Below are 20,597 nucleotides of genomic sequence, written 5' to 3'. Positions count from 1 at the left end.
TCACGAGGCCTGAGGGACCGGATGGCAAATCGCTGGTTTCAGATCCTGCCTTTGCCTCTTCATGGGCAAGTTAAATTCTACTCTTGTGCTCAGTTTCCTCATCTATAAAGTGGTGTAATGCCTTACCTACCTCGGGGTTGTGAGGATAAGAACGTTTGTAGTGTTCCAAACAATGCCTTGCTGAAGTAACAGCAGTAGTGTTAGCTGTTAGTGGCATTAACTCATTTGGGGAGAGTCCAAATGGGTGTGACGGAAAGTAGTTGGGAGGGTTTAGAAGATCCATTTGCACCTTCCTTCATCTTAGGGTTTTCCAGGCTCTTCCTTAGCACAGACACCTTTGAACTATTGGGAAGACATCAGTGTGGGAGACGAGACTTCAGGTCTGGCTGAGCTGCAGCCACAGCTCCAAAGAGGCATTTGTGCCATGTGCCAACCCAGTGCTGAAGGAGAACGAGGAGATGACGAACATCCCTCAATACCCTTGCTGCCACCTGTGCTCCCCAGAGCAGCATTCGGGACAGGAGCAGAGGTCATGGGGGAGGGAGGACTGCCATAATGAGAGCCTGCTGCCTGCCTCACTGCCCACCTCTGCCTGGAACTGAGAACACCTCAGCCTGCCCCCCAGCCCCCCGACCTCCCTCCAGCAGCCTCTATAGTTGCAACATTTGTGGCCCTGGTAAGGGCTGTTCAGGGCTGGCCTTTTCAGCAGGGCAGATCTTTGAGGAGAGGACTGGCTCCTGTTCCCAAAAATGTTTTCACTGCCCTGCCCAGGCCTGACCCAGGCCCTGCACCCAGAATTTGGGTCCCTGAGTGAGAGACAGGAGAAAGGGGATGTCATTCCTCCCCTTTCCCAGATGGGCTCTGGCCTATCCCTGACACTGGGGCAGGAGTGGAGGCCCCATGCCCAGCTCTGCAGCTGCTCCTCAAAGTGCCACTTCCAGGGGACAACCAGCCTGGGGGTTCAGAGTGAGGGTTGGGCCCAGTCGGAAAAAGTTGGCCAGGCTAGAGACCCATGCCCTCTCCCTCCTGGCTGGACACTCTTCCCTGGAGCCAGAAAAGGAAAGCCTTGGGGCAAACCAGCTGATGTGCAAAGGGGTGCAGGGGCAGAAGCTGCCAAGGTGCAGAGCCGGAGCAGGACTCCAGTCTGGACTCAGCGGGTGCTGGGACTGTTCAGCCCGATACTCTGGGTGGCCCTGAGGAAGCCCCACCCCGGTCTCTGCTGTCCCATGTGGATTCCACCGGCTCCGGGGGACTGAGTCCAGAGCACACGCTGGGTTTCTGTGAGGGTTCTGCCATGAACTGAGTGGAGTGGGGCCTCTTGGAATGCTGGGACTCCCTTGGGCTGGGCAGGGGAGAAGGGGTGATAGTGTGCTCTGTCCTAGACTCACTGGACATTGTCACTAGAGGTACTATAGATAAGACCAGAGCAAGGTGGGGGGTGCTGGAAGTTAGAGGGCCATTTTGTCTGTTGGTGGTGCAAAAATCTCGGGTTCTCAGGTACCTGTGGAGGCCCAGTTAAGCTTGGCACCTAGGAACCTGGACATTGAGCCATCTCCTTGGGTTCCTGCCTCCATCTCAGCCCTTCCACTGCCACAAAGTTCTAACTCACTCTAAGCATCCTTACATTCTTCCATCCTATTCATGCACTAGTTCACTGAGCACCTGTTATGTGCCAGGGACTGTCGGCTCTAGGGATACATAGTGAACAAAACACACAAAAGGATGGAGCTGTCCCTCACTAAGGTGGGGCAGCTGCAGGACAAGCAGGTTGAGGTGACGCTCTGTTGTGTCAAGTTTGAGGTGCTTGCGTGAAAGCCATCCATGTGAAGATGTTAAGTAGGTAGTACTGGACACATGCTTTGGGAACTGGCCTTTGGAAGGGCTGTAAGCCAGGAGCCTGGCTGAGATCAATCATCTGGAGAGCAAATGGACAAGGACCTAAGGACTCAGCAGTAAGAGAGCTGGGAAATAGGAACCAGCAAAGGTGGCAGACAATGAGTAGGACAGTAAGGTGCCCTGGAGGCCAAGTGAAGAAAGCGGCAGGGAGCAGAGTGCCAAGTGCTGCTGAGAGGCCCCAGATGGCCGGCCCACAGTGCCCAGGGGTGCAGTCAATGCTCTCTTCACTCAGACGCTGCCTGGCTGGGCCCTGCAGGCCCCTGCTGCTCTTTTTTGCCCGTTAGCAGTTCATGCTCCAGCCACATAAAAAGACTACAGATTGTTGCCCACCAGGTGCTTTTGTTCTTGTTGTTCCATCTAGGCATGCCTTTCCTGCTTGCCCTTTAGAATCCAGCTCAATTGGTCCCTCTTCCAGGAAGTCTTCTAGGTGGAGTTAGAGGTTTTCTCTGGAGCCCCACAGCCCCTGCGCTGTGTTGGCTCAACGTCTGCCTCCCCCATCAGGCTGGAAGCGCCTTAAAACCAGGAATCATGTTTGAGTCTTCGTCCCCAGAACCACCCAGCACATGCTCCGTGGAGTAATTTGATGTTTGCTGAGTAGTCAGCCTGTGCCCCTCTCCACTGCATGCTGTCACCCGAAGGTAGGTGCTCAGGTGTGGGGGAAGGTGGCCTTTATGTCTGCCTGCTTCTGCAGATCAAAGGAGACTGGCAGCTTTATGAGTGTCCACCAGCCAACTGGGAGCTGCCCGAGGGCAGGGACCATGTCTCTCATTCTGTATCTCACTCCCAGTGCAAGACCTGGCACACAGTAGGTACTTATAAACTGGATTGAATAACATGTTGGACTGCCCCTAGCAAAGGTCTATAGTGGGTAACCTCAGAGCTCAGCGAGAGAGAGAGAGAGAGAGAGAGAGAGAGAGAGAGAGAGTGTGTGTGTGTGTGTGTGTGTGTGTGTGGTGGGGAGGGTGACAAAAAACTGGGAGACGCCATGCAGCTCTTGACAGGCTGGACTCTTGCCTGGGCAGCAAGCCCATGCCCTGGATGCAGCAGGCTTTGGGTGTGGGGAGATTGGCCTGGGGCGTCTGGCATGGGCTAGATTGGGGATCTCAGGTGGCAATAATCAAAGCAGAGTGTCCAGAACAGGGGAGGGGCTGGCCTCACTCCACCCTGCTGTACTCAGCCTAGCACCTCACAGCCCCACCATTTTACCTCAGTTTGGGACAACTCTGAAGGGCTAGCCAGCTCCAAGCTTTCCACAGGATCAGCTGAGGCCTCACTCCTCCCCCTGCCCAGTGGCACCCTCCTCCCTCCTCACTTGCTTCCAGGTCTTTGGAGAGTGCTCCTCAATAAACCTGCCACACCCTCCCCCTCAGTCTGTTTCAGGGAACCCTGTCAAAGGCCCCCAGTTTCCCTTCTTTCTTCACCATCTTCCCACGTGAGTGTAAACATGGTAAGAGCAGGGACCTCACCTGGCTCACTGTTCGATACCCAGGGCCTTGGGCACGCCTGCCACGTTAACTGATGTTCACTGACACCCATGGGATGAGTGAGCCCTCACCTGAGAGCTTATCCCAGGTATAGCAGGCTGGGCTCCCAGCAGCGAAGCAGGCAGGCCCGCATCCCATGGTGAGTGGTGTGTTCATGCCAAAGGGAAGCCAGTCTGAGATGCTCAGGCCACAGGCAGGCTTTAAGGGACTTTCTCCCGCCACAACAGGAAGCAGGGAGATGCTGTGTAAACCCTGAGGTGCCCCTGGACTGCTTCTTTGCCAGCTTCCGCTTGCAGCTGAGGGACGGAGCTCGGCCAGTCACAGAGCCTCTGTCAGACACCTGCCCTGGGTCCAGCTGAGCCGGCCTAGGGAGACGGGGCAGCCCGCCGGTGAAAAGCCCGCCTTTGCACAGGGCTTCTGAAGGGCTCCAGACCCAGCTACTAGAAACCTCCTGGTCAGGAGCTGTTTATTAATCTAAAAGTGGGGAAAACATGGAAGGGAGGTGCTTTATCCCATTTGCAGATGAGGAACAGAGGGTCTGAGAGGAATGCTGGGATTCAGGAGGCTCTGGGAAACGGCTTCCCCTGTCCAAGACTGTAACTCCCTTGCCACTGCTGGGAACGAATGGAGGAATCTTCTAATGGCTCAACCAGACACGAACCTGACCAAATGAGAGTATGTTCACATCTGTTCACAAAGACGTCAGTTTTGGTTCCAAGAGACTGTTGCTTAGAAGTCCGAGTCCCTGTAAGTGGGTTATTCTACCAATAGCATAACCTCCCCCCACAGTACTTCTGCTTCCTCCCCCAGACTCACCGGCTAGGTAAGTAGTCTGTTCTCAGGTCTTAACTCCAAATAGGGCCTGAAAAATCATCCTGTATTTTTTCCCTTCCTGTGTTTGAGGAGGAAAGGAATGTAAGAAGGTGGTGACGATGAGGTGGGTGGGTGTGTGGGCCCTGGGAGGCTGTACAGCTCTGTGGAGGGGGCAGCTGTTGTCATTTACGAGATTTCCAGCTACACCATGTGGTCTCTGAGCCTGTTTCCACACCTGTATGGGGAGGATAAAAGCCACCAGGTCTGCTGGTTTCACCTTGCAGATGAGCTGCAAGGGGCTTGAAATGAGAGCACAGTGGGCGCCAGGCTCCACAGCTCAGCTCCCAAGAGGACACACCAAGACCAGCCATTAGGGCTGGGATGGGGCATGCTGCTCAGGGCTGCCCTGTGACAATGGCCCTCTTCCAGGGCAGCCAAGATACAGAGTCATCTCGTTGCTCACTGTCCGCTGGCCTGCAGCCTCCAGACTCAGGCTTACCTCCCTCTCACCCCCCTTTCTGCCACCGGTCTCCAAGGGGCTTCAGCCCGCTGAGCCTGGCTACAAGCCATCACCATCGCTCACCCAAGAATTCCTGCAGCGGCCTCCAGCTGGGCTCTGTACAGCCGCTCTGCCAGCTTGTCCTCCACACACAACCAAGTGTGTTTAAGAAAAAAAAAAAAAATCCCTTTGACTCAGCAATTCTGCTAGGAATTTATCCAATGGCTATGCTGGCAAAAGTACTCCGAGATACATGAACGAGGATGCTCATTGCAGCATTATGTGTAATAGCTAACAACTGAAAACAACCTGAATTTCCATTGATAGATATTAATGCAGCTGCTCAAAAGAACAAGGTAGCTCATATACGCTGATGTGGCAAGATGCTGTGATCCCAAGGTATTAGGTGAAAAAGGAAGGTGCAGGCCCTGGCCAGGTAGCTCAGTTGGTTAAGAGTGTCATCCCCACCTGCCATGGTTGCAGGTTCAATCCCCAGTCAGGGCACATACAAGACTCAACCAATGAATGCATCAGTAAGTGGACCAACAAAATTGGTATTTCTCCCCTTCCTCTCTCTCTAAAATCATTAAATAATTTTTAAAAAGGTGTAGAAGAGTACAAATAGGATGACACTGAGTAATATATGTTATTCTTATACATGTACACTTTAATGGTTCTACATGAGAAAACTTAAGCTGCAGTTACCCATAGGGAAAAGGACTGCGGTCTGTCTTGGTCCTTCACTTTGAGTGTACTTTAAATTTTCACCATTTATATGTACAATTTATCTTTAAAATAAAAAGATAGGCAACAGGGCTCAGTGAATTCCTCTGGCCCAGCTCACCTGCCATGGGAAGCCTGGGTGCTTTGCATTCAAGGCCCCTTGTGAGTTGGCCACTCCAGCCTCACCAGAATCCTGCGACTCCCTGTGTTTGCACACCATGTTGCCTCTCCCCAGTAACCCCTTCACACACCACCACCAGTGTAACCTTTCCTCTGCCACCCCACCCACCTCTGCCAAGCCAAAAAGCGGAAAGACCCCAAGCCTGAGGGTCAGAGACACACTGTCTGCAAACTTATTCCTGCCATTTACTCCTGTGGGGGATGTGGCGTGTACTCCATCTCTCTTCAGAGAAGCTCCAGCAGCAGGAATGTCCCAGTCCCTCTGGGAATTGCACTCAGCCCAACAAAGCCACCTAACCCAAGGTCTTCCCAGCTCTGGGGAGCAGTGCATATCCAATGACTGGTGACAGGTCAATGGTGTTTTTAGAAAGGCTCAGCTCCTCGCCTATGGGGGGACAAGTCTTCTCCACAGCACCCGCAGACCTGGAAATGGCCGCGGCCTCAGGTGCAAACCCACTGAGCTCAGTCCCTTCTCCACCCAGGGCTGCCGCCTGTCCCTCTCCACAGGTGCTGTTCAAGGTTCTCCCCAAACTTTCACCTGCCAATCTCGGTGTTCCCTAGGGAAGCTACCTTGGACATGTCCCTTACACTATCTGCGTTTCCTCTTCTTCAGGGCCCAGAAAGTGCCTAACACATAATAGGCACTCACCATTTCTCTCGGATACGAAAATGATATTTACCTTGTGTGAGGATTCAACAAGAGGCTGTGTATAGGTGCCCAGCCGAGTAGGACTTGATGTTATTAGAACAAATAGAGACCAGCTGAACTATGGATGTGCTGATCCATTAACAAGGTCACTAGTGAGAAATCTATTGGGTTGGCCAACAAGTCCATTTCATTTTTTCTGTAAAATAAGACACATTTTTCATTTTCACCAATACCTTTATTGATTTGGATATTTTGAGTAAGTCAGCTGTCTCCCACATGGTAGGGCATTGATTGTTCTTGTTCTCAATTAATGTCTTGATTTGATCGCTATCAACTTCAACTGGTTTACCTGACTATAGAGCATGGTCCAAAGAGAAATCTCCAGCATAAAACTTCCCAAACCACTTTTGACACGTTTGATCAGTCACCAGACCTTCTCCATATGCTGCACAAATCTTTTCTTGTGTTTCACTTGTTTTTACCTTTTTAAAAATAATAGAGCATAATATGCCGAAAAAGTTGCGTATTTTCTTCCATCTTCAATATTAAAATGGCTACACAAAAATTCAATTTTTATGTTTTTTAAAAAATGCATGCTGATATGACACTATCATAATACAGCCTAACAAACTTTTCTTGAAGTTAAAGATAATTAAGTGCTACTAGAGCCATCTTAAGGAAGAAACCAAACGAACTTTTGACCAATCCAATACAACTACTACTCTATTCAGACACAACATATACATAAGTGATAGTCTTCAAAACAAGGTAGGTCATATTAGCCCTAAGTTTCAGGCAAAGAAATTGAAACTCAGAGAGATAAAGATTCTTGTCTAGTCACAGAAGGGGTTGTGGGCAGAGCTGGGACAGGCCAGGCGGCAGGCACGCAATGGGGGCCCACGTGCAGCTGCGGGTGCCCCTCCGGACAGCACCCTCACACCAAGCACAGGTGCCCGCACTCGGAAGTACTCTTTATTGTCAGCATGACCGTGGGGCCAAAGGAGCACTAAGGCTCCAGGCAGGCCCAGATGTGGCCCAGGAACTGCCCAGGATGCAGGATCTTCAGTGAGGGAGGGGCAGGCAGCCTTCAGGCCTCAGAAGGCTCCTTGGCTCACACAGCACCGTGCAAATACAGAGCTAAAAACTTCTTGAACGTCTCTGGCTGGAAACCAGTCGGCCCTACAGGTTCCTGGAAAGAACACAACCCATTAGGATCCTGCTACCAGGTTTAATGGCAGCAATTAAAATAAAGGTCGGTTTTATGTAAACCCTAAGTACCTGGATAATAACTCTTTCTCTCATGGACCAAGGAGGGACCCTGGCAAGCTGGCACCAAAGAGATACATGAGGGGCGGGGTTGGAGAGGACATGAAGCACTCTTGGCTGCCTTCAGCCAAATCTTCTGTTGACACTGACATGATCCCTAATCCCTCTCACTTTAACTACTACAAATGGTCTGTTGCTCCTTTTCATCCCCAGGGACAGTAAGTCCTCGCTCATTCCACACGCACTTACCAGGCACCTTCTCTGTACTGCGCCTGTGCCCAGTGCTGGAAACCCAGGGACCTGAATCTGGCTCCTGCCCTCACGGAGCTTACAGCCAGGTGTTCAAATGGTGATAGGAAAAGGGGATAGGTCTCGTAATAGAACTAGGAAAAAGATGCTGAGAAAATGACTAACTCACTGACTTCGATACACAGAAGAGACTGTATGAATCTGTTTATTGTTTTTTTTTAAATGAGTCTTAAAGGGCAAGCAGAATGGAGCAGAATGAAAAAGAAAAGGAAGGAGACCTCAGAGAGACCAGTATAGGTGGTACAGAGGCATATCTGAAGGCGGAAGGGCAAGGGTGAGGAGGCTGATGCGGGCAGGATGGGTGTGGGGGCAGGAGCTGAACCAGCGAGGTAAGGAGCCACTGACCAAACCAGGAGGGCCTGGCACTAAGTGTTCTGGAGAGAAGAAGTTGATGGAAGGGGAGAGACACACACGGGAGAAGGGAGAGCATGACTAAGAACAGAGACACGTGGAGGTGGCCGGTGTGGCTGCACAGGTGAGACACAATGATGTGTGGGGCGAGAAGGGCCCAGGCCCCGGAGGCCCTTCAAGGGTAGAAACAACCCTGATGGATGCTGGAGAGCTAATTACACAGCTGACGTGCTGATAATGTTTGGAGGCTGAACAATGTCATTCAGCAAATCTACTCAGGCTGTGTGTGGGACATGGGACACAGCGAGTCAGATTCAGCAGCACCCCTACTGGTCTCTGAGTGCTGGTCCTGCCTGACGTTACACTATGGGTGGATTTAGATCCTGTTGCTGCCCTTGCACGGGAAGCAGGCCTGCACATGTCAGGGGAGTGCTGTGGGGGCAGCAGTGACATGCCGCGGGAGGGGCTCCCTGTCTGTGGGATGAAGTGAATGATGCATCATTCACGGGCCCTGCCTTCCAGGAGCTTGGAGCTCCACTTGATGGAGGGGAAAAACATGGAAACAGATGACTGTAGAACAGCAACGTGACCGTGTGCGATGCGGGAATACAGGGGCTATGGGAGTGGGCTGGTGGGTCCTTATGCTAAACCTGGAAGGACATGGGAGGATGGCCAGACAAGGGAAACGGGGGTGGAGAGTCGCAAGGGAGAAAAGCCGCCCATGCAGCATCCACTAAGATGCTGGGCCCACTGGGGAGCTGTGAAGAGCTGGGCACGGTGCAGCAGAGGGAAGCAGGAAGGGAGGAGAAGAGCTGGGCAGGCCTGGACTGGAAGGCGTTGTTTTAGGTGATGGGCAGGGCTGAAGGAGTCCTCCAGTCAGAGGTCCTGGGTGCAAAGCTCCTAAAACCAAGGTCTCACGCAAGAGCATCCCCTCAACACCACCCCCGCTCCCCTGGGGTAGGGTGAGCCATGGCCCTGCTCCAATCGCAGGCTGGAGATGGCTGGACTTACCACAACCACCTTCTTTTTGATCACTGGGAGACACCAAAAATGCTGGTAGAGGAGCTGGTCTGAGTCCACCCACACCAGATTCTTGACGCCCTCATTCGAGGCCAGATCTGTGGTGTTCAGCTGCAACACCAAGAACTGGAAGACACGTCCATCGGTGCCCACACTCTGCACAACTACTGGCTGCTCCAAAACCTTAGTGTTGTTCTGACAGGAAAAGGGGACAAGTAAATCAAATGTGAAATTGTGGGGTGTAAGGAACAGCCCAGACCAGGCAGCTTCTAGTTCTGGCCTTTAAAACAACGCCAGCTCCCATTTACTGGCTTCACCGCAAGACAATGAAAACAGAAAGAGTGAAGGGCACTGACTAGTGCCAGGCTTCCTGCCTGCTCCCAGCCTGGCTCTGCCTGCCTGATGCGTCGTGGCCTCAGGGTGCTGCTCTTCAAATTGAGCATGTTTAAGTAATAATCCCTGCCACTGAGAGGTGATTACTGGGCAAAGGGCACAGGACAGGAAGGTGAGCTGAGAAGTTAACAACAGGAAATCCCTCAAACTCCTGGCATCACCTGATGGTGACAACAGTGCCCCAGCTCTCTCAGTCGTGGGCCTGGAGGCCCAATGGATGTACGTAATCCCATTCAGTTCTCATTCCACTGGACAGAGCAGGAAACAGAGATTCAGTGAGGCAGGTGGCTCGTCTGGAGCCACAAAGATGTGCAGCATCAGAGCCCAGGCCAGCTCAGCCTAGGCCATGCTCACTTCCCACATCTGCCTGCTCCCAAGCCTGGCATCCCGGAAGGGGGTGGCGGTCTCACTGGGGCTTCACACTCTCAATGTAGCTCTGAGAACCGGCCAGATTCCTGGGTGTCCCGTCCGCCAAGTCAGCTTCAGGATTTCACTAGTCAACCCATTTGCTAATTATCTCTTTCAATTAGTGCCGCTTGGTAATAACAATACTAGCAACCATTTACTGAGGGCCTCTCAGGTGCCGGGCATTATACCAGTTTTACATAAAATCATTCCTAATCTCATAAATCTAGTGGTATATTCCCACTAACCAGATGAGGAAACAGAGGTTCAGCGAGGTGGTAAAATTTGCTCAAGGTTACCCATGAGATGTGAGCCAGACCTCATGCTATTAAATCACTTAAAATCCCACTGTTCTGGACTCCACCCAGTGCCCTATGGTATCCAATAGTCACACCTCTTCTCTTACTCAGCAGTGTTCCATTTGAATGATAAATCAGATGTTTACCCTACTGAGACTTCTCGGCAACTCAGTTTCCTGATTGCTACCCACTGGACAAAGACCCACCAGGCAGGCTGCATGAAGCACAGTACCCTTGATTCGAAAATGTTGCCTATGTTCACCCCTCCAGGGCTGCATCTTACATTAGGAATAGCTAATGTCACACCTCAATGTGGGCCACACCAGGACCACTGGCCTTAGAAATATCTGTTCTTAGCTGCATGAGAAATAAATAAAAAGGGAAGTACCTCTAAGTGTTAGCTGAGAATTTTGTATTGACTCTTATCTCCCTCTACAGATCAATAAAGCTGCAGGTAGTACATAAATTTCTCAGCAATTTTACCTTTTACACAGAGGCTCTTCCCATAATTGCTCAACTTCACAGCCCCAGGAATAATCTGTACCTGGAGGGGTGGAGGAGGCCTCCTTTCTACCCAACTGGGTGGCAATTAGTGGCAGTGTTGCTACCCAGGCTCTGCTGGCACAGAAGCAACAAGCCTGCAGGCCTAGAACCTGGCACGTGACGACCTCTGCCGCCTTCCCCTGCCCCAGAGATGGGAGGCAGCACGTTCTTCGAAGCTAGATGGATCATCAGCTGTGGGCTCTTGAGAAAGGTACTGAACCTTCCTGAGCCTTCAGGAAGTATATAGAGAATGGAAACAAAGATAACCTTCCAAGGACTGGAAAGACACAAGAAGGCTCCATAAGGATGTGACAGCTGCTCATCTCTTAGCTGTGTCACCTTGGGCAGTTACTTAGCCTCCCTGAGCCTCAGTTTCTTCATCTGTAAAATGAAGCTACTAGTATCTGCCACAGGGGGTTGCTACAGAGATTAAATAATAGCGTGGTTCTTGTGTTCGTGCAGTGGTTTCAAACCTGAACTTGTTGCAGCATCCTGGGAGGCTTGTCCGACACTGGCTACCAGCCCTGCCCCCAGTCTCTGATGCATTAGGTCTGGGGTGGGTCTGGGAACCTGCACTTCCAACAAGTTCTCAGATGCTGCTGACGCTGCTGATTCAGGACCATATTTTGAGAACCACCCTAACTAAATGTCTGGCATGTAGCAGATGTTCAATACAGGCAAAGTCCATGCCTTTCCCCATCTCACTTGGCTGACGACCTCCCCAACCCCACCTAGTTCCAGACGGAGTGGGATGGGCAGCAGAACGTGCTGGATTTCCTGCCTCCTCCAGGAGGGCCTTAGGCCCTAACATGGCAGCAGCTCCCGCAAACATTCCCCCACCCCTTGCTCCCAGAGAGGCTTCCCCCGATCTTTAACAGCTCTGTATGACACCATCCAGGTCCCCAAGGCCACCTCGCAGAATCAAGGGGCTCCCACCAAGGGGTATCTTGGGTCCCCAGAACCCGTCCTGACTTAAGCAGACAGGTCTGGGTCCCTCCACTGCTCCTGCCTGCCCAGTGGAGCCTGGTGCTCCGGTTCTGATACTGAGGCACAGAGGCGGTATACTGCAGACAAACAACCAAAGCCTTGGGAGCTGGGTGTGCCTGGTTCCCAGACTTCCTCTACTCCTTACTGCCCTGTAATGCTGCAGAAGCAGCTCAGCCTCTGTGACTGAGTGGCATAGTGTTAACCCTGGGGATCACAGTGAACCTATGTGGGCTACTGTGATCAACAAACAAGACCCCCAGTGGTTGTCAGCTCATCTCTGCAGGGTGAATGCAGCGCCTCTCCCTAAAATTCCTCCGTAAAGCAAGGAATCCTCCCCTGCCCCTTTCTTTTTTTGAGCAGTGTAAGGAGACCACCACCACATAGAGCAGCTCGGTGGTCTCCTCCGCATACGTACCCCATAGAGGAGCCGGGCCTGAGCCAGGGCATTGCCAAAGGCAAACAGGATCATCTTGGCCCTCAGCTGATCTGGCCGGAAGCGGTATGGTCGAACATTTGCTTTCTCCAGCAAATACAGGGTGTGTGCATAGGGGTAAGGGTAACCCTCCTGGAATCCTGCAAGACACATAACCATGTGGAGGGCAGAAAAGATTAATGAGCCTGCCCCAAAGCCTCAGAAAAGTCACCTCACCTTCCTCAGTGCCAGGCACCACAGAGACTCAATAAAGGGAGACTCTAGGCCAGGGGCTGGCAAACTTCAGCCTGCTGGCCAAAGCTGGCCCCCATGTGTTTTTGAAAATAGTTTTTTACCAGAGTACAACTCTGTCCACTCCCTCACTTACATAACACCAATTAAGTAGCTGTGGCAGGGGCCAAATGTTGCCTGCAAAACCTAAAATCTTTACTATGGGGCTCTTCACAGAGAATGTGTGTCAACCTGTTACAGGTGATTCTTACATGAATCTAATTCCACCTTTCTCTCTCATTCAAGCACACAGATGACAGTGATATTAGCAGGATTACCTGAAACCTACAGTAGTATTTTTTTTAAAGCAAATCATTTGCAAAATTCAATATTTTATTTTATTTTATTTTTAAAAATTTTATTTATTTTAGAGAGAGGGAAGGGAGGGAGAAAGTGAGGGAGAGAAACATCCATGTGTGGTTGCCTCTCACACACCCTCAATTGGGGACCTGGCCTGCAACCCAGGCATGTGACCTGACTGGGAATTGAACCAGTGACCCCTTTGGTTCACAGGTCGATGCTCAACCCACTAAGCCACACCAGCCAGGGCCAATACTTTATTACAGTATTAGTAACAAATGACTTGCCACATACCTCACAACTATCAGCACAACACTGGTGCTGAGAAGCCATGTTTGGCACTTGCTCATCTCAGCCATGAGCCTGCGGGTCACTGTTCTCCTCCCCTGTATGGCTCTGGGTGAATCCCTGGCAGGCTGGGGGCTCCTAGAATGAGTCACCTGGACTAGTGGATGTGGGTGAAAAGGAGGAAGAAAGAGGGTGGGACGATGTGGCTCTGAAGAGCCCAGAGAAGAGCACTACTTAGGAGAGACATGGCTTTCCAGTCTGCCTCAATCCTTGCTTTGGCCCCTCAACACATGTAAACATCCAACATTCAGCGCTCACTCTGGGCCAAGCTCTATGGAAGGTCCCAGGAACAGAACCAAGCAGAGCCTGCCACTGCCTCTGAGGAACTCACAGTACAGAGGGGAAGAGACAGGAGAACTGATCATATCCACACAGAGGGACATGCCAAGATACAAGGTGAGTCAGGGGGCTGTGGGAGGAAAGAGAAAAGGTCCTTGATGAGACTGTAAAGTCTCAGTGCATTTTGGGGAAGAAGATTCCTAAGAGGAATTATGGAAGATGAGGTGTTACCAAGCTGAAGACAAAATGAGGTGAATGGTTCTAAGTTCCAGGTAGAGGGAAGACAATGTGTCAAAGCACGGCAGTGAGAAAGAGCACATTGTGTTAAGTGCAGCAGGAATAAAGGGGGCAAACGAGGAAGCAGACAAAGATGAGGCCGGGGAGAGGGGCAGAGGCCAGACCTGAGGGCCTTCATGTGGTAAGCTACGGAGTTCACACTTTATCCAACAGACAGTGGGGACGTGGGCATGGAGAAACAGAATCACATTGCTTTAGAAAGGCTGGACTGTGAACTAGATGGACTGGAGGGACAGCAGCCTGGGTCACGCTGACCAGCTGGGAGACTACGGCAAAGGGCTGAGTGAGAGACGGTGGGGACTGGCTGACCTAGGCTGCAGCTGCGGAAATAGGGAGGTTAAGGAGACTCTAGAGCTCATTGTGACTGGCGGACAGCCGGAACTGTGGTCCTGCCTAGCCTGACTCCCTAGTTTCTGTCTGGGCTGACTGGGCGGTGCCCTGTTTGATGGCGTTTGGATGAAGAGCCCCATTCAAGGCCTGTGGAGCTTCCTCAGTCCTACCAGGAGGTTGGCCAATGTTTACATGACACAGAGAAAGAGGGTGTCTTTCAAGGAACCTATGAACACAGGAAACATTTGGCCCTCATCCAAAGCCCCTCACGCCACCCATTAAAACTCGGATGTAACAGCATTGCTTCCTAGGTGTCAGGCTTCAATGACTAAATCTTGACAGTAAAAGCCGGTTAGAAATGGCATTCCTGTTCAGGCTAAGCTTCTGATGCCTAGTGCTGTGGTGGTAAAGGGTATTGCTTTGAGTCAGCCTTTGAGCAAATCATTTGAACTCTCTGGCCTGTTACCTTGCTTATAAAATGTGGATGGTAGTACCTGCTGCGCAGGGCTGCTCTGTCGATCTTAGGAGAAAATGCATTGGAGGTGCCTAGCACATCGTAAGTACTCAATATACCCTTCCCCTTCAGAAAAAGCACATCTCTCATCACCACACTGCCTGCTAGTCAAAGGCTTGGATACTTACCCATGTCGTCTTTTTCATCATAAACATTGCATTCCTGAAGACCAATAGTGGGAGAGATGGGATAGAAGGTCTCAAGAACATGATCCTTAGTAGCTTCAACTTCTTCTCTGGAGGCGATGGGGGGAAGAGGATCCTTGGCATTCAGCCGGGCTCCGCTAATGCCGCGGACCTGAAGGAGAATAGACTCTGAAGGGGAGAAAGACGATTAGTCTAACCTGATCTAAAGCCTTATCTCAGCTTCATCTGGCCATGCTCAAGTCTTTTATAGCTTTCTGAGCTAATCACTCTAATCACAGAAAAATAAAATTTTGGTAAGACATTAATCCTGGGATTCTTGAGAGGGAAACTGAACAATTTATTCTGCTTCCTGTGTTCTCCTTCCAGCGACCCCTAAGACCTGGTGGTTTCTGGGGGTTCAGGGCTGCTTCACACAGATCATCCTAAGCCCTGCTCTAAGCCTGCCTGGTAGCATATTGGGGAAAGGGCTGCAGAGAGAGAGACAGACAGACAGACAGACATCTGAGGTGTCAGAACTACAGAGAGACAGACATCTGAGGGGTTGGAACTACAAATAAGGACCAGAAGCTAGAATAGCCAGATTTCAATCCCCAAATGAATTACGCTCTGCTCTTAAGAAGGTCACCAGATAGTGCTACAACAAAAGTATGAACTGCACTCGGAGATAGTAGAGGTGGGAAAACTGGCCTCCTCCAGGCCTGGGAAGCATCCTAAAAGAAACATTGCCTTCAAACTAGCTTCTGAAGGACAGTAAAGAGCAGAAGTTTGCAACTTTGGCGCTATTCACATTTTGGACCAGATAATTCTTTGGTGAGGGAGGTTGTCTTGTAGATGTCTGACAGCATCCCTGACCTCTACCCCTGGATGCCAGAACTGCCCCCCCCCCCTTCCACCCTGGTTCAAGTCATGTCACAATAAAAAATGTCTCCAGATGTTGGAAAATCTCCCCTAGATGGCCCAACTGCCCTTAGTTGAAAACTGCTGGTAAGAGTTTGCCAGGTAAAGAAAGAGGGGGTGGGGGAACATTCTAGTTAAGGAGTAGCAGCATGTTCAAAGGCATACAAGAGTGCTACTCCATGGCAGGGTTTAGGGAAAGAAATGCAGGTGACTAGAGTATGGTATGGGGGCAGCGAGAGCCGGACAGAGAGAAGTACTGAGGCTAGAGGCTGAGGAGAAAGCTATTAAACCCAGGAAAAAGCCAGATTGTCCTCAACAATTGAGAGTGGAAAAAATCAAGCCAGTCAGAAAACCTCACTCAAGTCAGATTAGCATATCTGCTACAAAGAGACGTAGGTACATGAGGAAAAAACCTCACATCTGACTAATCAACAAGCCTGATACTCTGAAGGTGAATGCCCTTCATGGAGGTCCTCACAGGAGGCCACACGCCACCAACAGGCAAAAGGAAAAACTCCTTAAGAATGGCCTCCTAAGAATTCTCCATGGAGGCAAATCTTCCTCCGAAGGTCCAGGGTTTTTTTTGTTTTGTTTTTTGTTTTTTTTTTAGAAATAGTCAAATAGCTGTGTAATGGTAATGGATCAAGAATAATGAGCTTACATATGGTGTGGCCATTAAAAACTGTCATTTAATTAGCATGTGGCCTCCCTTGTTGAGTACCTAAGAGGGAAACTACATCTGTGGATAAACTGATCTGTTTGTTAAAATAAATCATACCCATACCTCAAGAATAGTTTTCTGAAGTATTTCCTGTTTCCTCACATATAATCTGCAAGGAAGATAAATGTGTCTGGACCTCTTTTAACCTTGGGTTTTAGATTCTCCCCACAGACCACTCTAGTGTGGTTTCCAATTCAATTCCCTCCTCCAGTGACAGCTCCAAATGGGACAGTTTAATTAGAGGTAATACTTGATGGTGGGCCAGCAAATGCTCCTCTATTAATGAGGTGCACTAATTTCCTTAGTGGTGCCATTACCTCCGCAAAGCTGACTCCTTGCCAGGAGGTCTGTACTCAAAGGGGCAAGCTGGAGAAACGTGACCAAGCAGATGTCCTGAAAATCCCAAATTATTTCATAGCTGGTCTCCCTGCTTTAGGTTTCTACTCATCAGCACACCCGTGTACTCTGAAACTCTGAAGGTCCCTGCCTGAAACACCTGAGATTTGGTATTCATTAACCTGCTCCTTCAGTCAGCAGCTATCACGTACCATGAACTGTTAGACACTGTGGACAGAAGTTCACAGTTTAGTAGGGCAGACAGAAAAGATATTAGATAATTACAATATAGTATAATATGTGCTATGATAAAAATCATGCATAATGGGCATAAAGACCACAGAGGAGGAATAGCTAACCTATGGAGTCACATGGGAAGGGGGCTTGAGTTGAGTCTTACAGGTAAGAATTTAGTCAAATGAGGAAAGTAGAAAAAAGCCTTTCAGATAGAATGCACACTATGTGCAAAGGTGTAAAAGCTTGATGCCAAAAAGCTGTGAGTGGCTCAAGTGTAAATTTGGGCCTGGGGGGGCAACAGGCAGCTGAGCAGGAGACTAGTCAAGACTAGAAAGACTGGGGAGGGGGGCAAGTCACAGAGGGTACTGGGTACCATGGTAAATGGTTCAAGCTACTGGGAGACAGTGAAGGATTTGAAAAAAGAGGCCCATAGGACATGCACTTTAGAAAGATCACTCTAGCAGCTATGTGGAAAATGGATTGGGAAAAGGAGAAAGGCATGCATGGGGCAAAAGGCTCTTGCAATAGAATATGAGCTTGTGAGAGCAGAGACTGTGTGAGGTTTGTTACTTCCTCACTCTGTCAACATTTAGGCACTTGTAGGTACTCAATAGGTATGTTTGAAACAATAGTCTTAGAAAAAAGTGATTAAAAGCAAAAAAAAAAAAAAAAAAAAAAAAAAAACCTGGGCTATGGCTAATGATATTGAGGACATGCCTAAGCCTATAAACTTGGATCATGAAAAATGGAAGTGAGGACACATATGGGGGTGTGGGGCACTGGGAGTGTGAGCTGGTGGTATGGGTAAGAGTGTATACAAAATGACCAACCTCGGTTCCAGGTGGTGGATAACCTGTAGTTTTTGGCACAGATCCGCCTGGCCAGAGAAGGATGCTTTAAAATCTGGGACTTACACAGCTGTATCAGACTGTCCACAATGATTGGGCTTGGAAAAAAAGAAGAAACATTTGGAGACATAAAACAACACATTGACTCCAAAATCCATCAACTGGAAATCTTACCGACTTGGAGGAAACTTACCAGTAGATCTCTCTCTTAGGGATGTCTTCAGTGGAGTGCCAGAGACGGGCATGAGAGATCACATTCAGAACACGTTCATCTTGGTTATCTATGTGGTTTCTCGGGTCGTCAAGAAGGCTAAGTACTTTCTTGGGAAGGCCTTCTATTAACTTGGCCTTGGTAAGCCAGAGGGCCTGCTTTACACCTTTGGGTTAAAAAAAAAGACAATTTGGAATGAGATACCTAAGCCTGCCTGGTAGCACCTTGGGGAAAGGGCTGCAGACAGGAGAAAGAGAGACAGACAGACAGATAGACATCTGAGGGGTCAGAACTACAAATATGGAGCAGAAGCTAGAACAGCCAGATTTCAACCTTATTTCAGAAATGACTGTCTATTAAGAGAGTTAACAATTGAGATAGTGGGTGCCTAGCATAGGAGGTATTAAAACAGTGGCTAAGATGACTGAGATCATAAGCATCTGTCTATTCAGACAGAACCTAGACAATGGAATTAGATCTATGGATACCAACCTTTCAAAACCTAGATCTCGTCTATTAACCCACATCAAGTCCCTGATCAGAAAACCCGGTATCTACCAAATGTATGATACCTCATTTATTAGGATGAAGCCCATGCTGCTTTATCAAAGGAAAGGAGCTTTTGTAAATAATGGAAGTAACTTTCAAATCATGAATAACTTGAAGAGCCCTGAGTTTTGGAGCATTCAGATAATATTTCACATCCTGGCTAACCCTGACATTCTACACTGAGCTATTTATAAACAGATTTTTATATGAAGAAGCCCTCTTAAACATACTGTATTTGTCTCTCTGAGACCTTCTGAACCTTTCTCTGGCCTTAATATAGGAAGACTGGGCTTTTCCTGGGTACAGTATTGTTTAATCTTATGGAAATGGTGACTTGCATAACTAAAAATGTTTTTCCCTATCCCAATGGTCAATAAACTTTTAATTTCTTAAAAGGCCAGACAGTAAATATTTTCAGCTTCTGGCCCATATAATCTCTGTCACATAATCACCTCTGCCACTGTAGCACAACAGCAGCCATAGGCAAAAAGTAAACAAGTGGGCATGGCTGTGCTCCAATAAAACTGTTTACAGAAACAGGCTGCTGGCCTACAGCTGCTTCAGTCTCTGTTCCATTGTTGATTGCTAGTAAGCTGATAGCCAAGTTTGGGGCTCCCAGTTAGCAAGCAAAACCTCACAGAATGAATTTTTTGTACTCAACTCACTGCTTTATCTTTCTTTTGTGCTGACTGCCTCACCTACCTACTTTTTAATCTGGCTGTGTTGTTAGATGTTTCTAAGATACTCAATATACTTTTCAGAAAAAGGTAGAGTATAAATAAACTGAAATAGAGTTGATTCAGACAACTTAAGTCTTTAAACATTAAGGAACATCAGCTACTCTCAGCAGGATGAGCTGCGGTGCCAGGCAAAACTCCCGTAATTCACTTTCCCCAGATGTGGCTTCCCTAAGGGAGGAACAGGCACAGACCTAGCAAACTAGGTTCTGCATTAAAGCCCACATACCAGTTCTCTACCATCCAATCAAAGTTAACACTGTGTTCTTTTCAATGATTGTGCCCACAAGTTGGCAGAGGGCTGGTTACCGCTTTGGTTGACAGGCTATTCATCCCGGCTGAAAAACACCACTCCGACTCAGGGACATATCTTCATTGGAAAAGCAATGTCTGGGATTAAAGGGAGTCTAGACAGGTTCGGGGAGACACCCTCAGGCCACTTCTTTTGTATTAATAAATGAAAGGCAATGAGGGCAATGAGACTTTTCACTTTAAGGCTCACAAGGCATCAGAAATACATTTAGAAGTTGAACTTTTGGATTTTGTGGTGGAGCAGAAAAAATCCTTAAGTGGAAGCTGGGTAACCTGAGTTTTAGTTCTGCCACTGCCACTGTTCCTTAAACTTGAAAATGGTCTGTAAAATTTGTAACAAAACTCTGCAAGACTGGGGTAATGAAGACATCATGAGCTTTAGGGTAGACAGCTCTACAACCCACTTAATCCGGACAACTATCAGAAAACAGGGACCACTATTGGCCCCACTTCGCAGGCAAGAAACCGAGATCTTCGGAGTTCCAATATCTTGCCCAAAGCCACAGAGGGCTGGGGTCAGTGCTGGGTGGAGGAACAAGGTCCTCCCGCCCGTCCTGGGCCTCACCTTCGAGAAGGCGGCATTGCTGGTGGAAGGTGTGGCAGACTTGGTCCTTGTACAGCGGATGTTCGTGAAGCGGAGGAATGGGGTGGTATCTTGGATGCCTCCAGCCGGGATCCCAGGGCGGGAAAACCGGCCGCGCCAGCCCCGGCACGAAGTGCATCTTCCCCGCGTAGGTGATGGGCTCCAATCCAGGGATTTCGTACACCCTGTCCAGGGGACGAGGCTCGGGCTTCCGCGTGGAACGGACGCCCCACTCGTACGCCCCGCGTCTCGGGGCCCCATAGATCCCAAAGCCGAGCCGTCCAGGGCAAGTCAGTGCCCGCCTTGCGGGCCCCGACACCAACGCCATACCGAGTTGGTCTCCTCAAGAGGTCCTCCTGGACGCCGCCATCTTCCCGTGCGCAAGGCCAGCCGGGAATGGGAGGGGCTGGACTCCAAAGTTAGTTTTTTGAG

At 49.6% G+C, this 20,597-nt stretch overlaps 1 protein-coding gene across 1 annotated transcript; it reads right to left on the bottom strand.

The window, feature by feature from the left end:
* Positions 1-7,188: 7,188 nt before the first annotated feature.
* Positions 7,189-20,554, bottom strand: MRPL37 (mitochondrial ribosomal protein L37). The gene is given in 7 exon segments (XM_090269518.1): positions 7,189-7,433; positions 9,182-9,385; positions 12,233-12,390; positions 14,717-14,902; positions 17,756-17,871; positions 17,967-18,150; positions 20,148-20,554. Coding segments are annotated over 7 exon segments (1,296 nt in total). The 5' UTR covers positions 20,494-20,554; the 3' UTR covers positions 7,189-7,331.
* Positions 20,555-20,597: the final 43 nt, after the last annotated feature.

The sequence above is a fragment of the Furipterus horrens genome, unplaced genomic scaffold (genome assembly GCF_987537825.1).
Source record: "Furipterus horrens unplaced genomic scaffold, mFurHor1.1.pri manual_scaffold_3, whole genome shotgun sequence".
Classification (NCBI taxonomy): domain Eukaryota; kingdom Metazoa; phylum Chordata; class Mammalia; order Chiroptera; family Furipteridae; genus Furipterus; species Furipterus horrens.
Note: the sequence above shows the minus strand (reverse complement) of the source record. Positions and strands in the feature narration are given on the sequence as shown.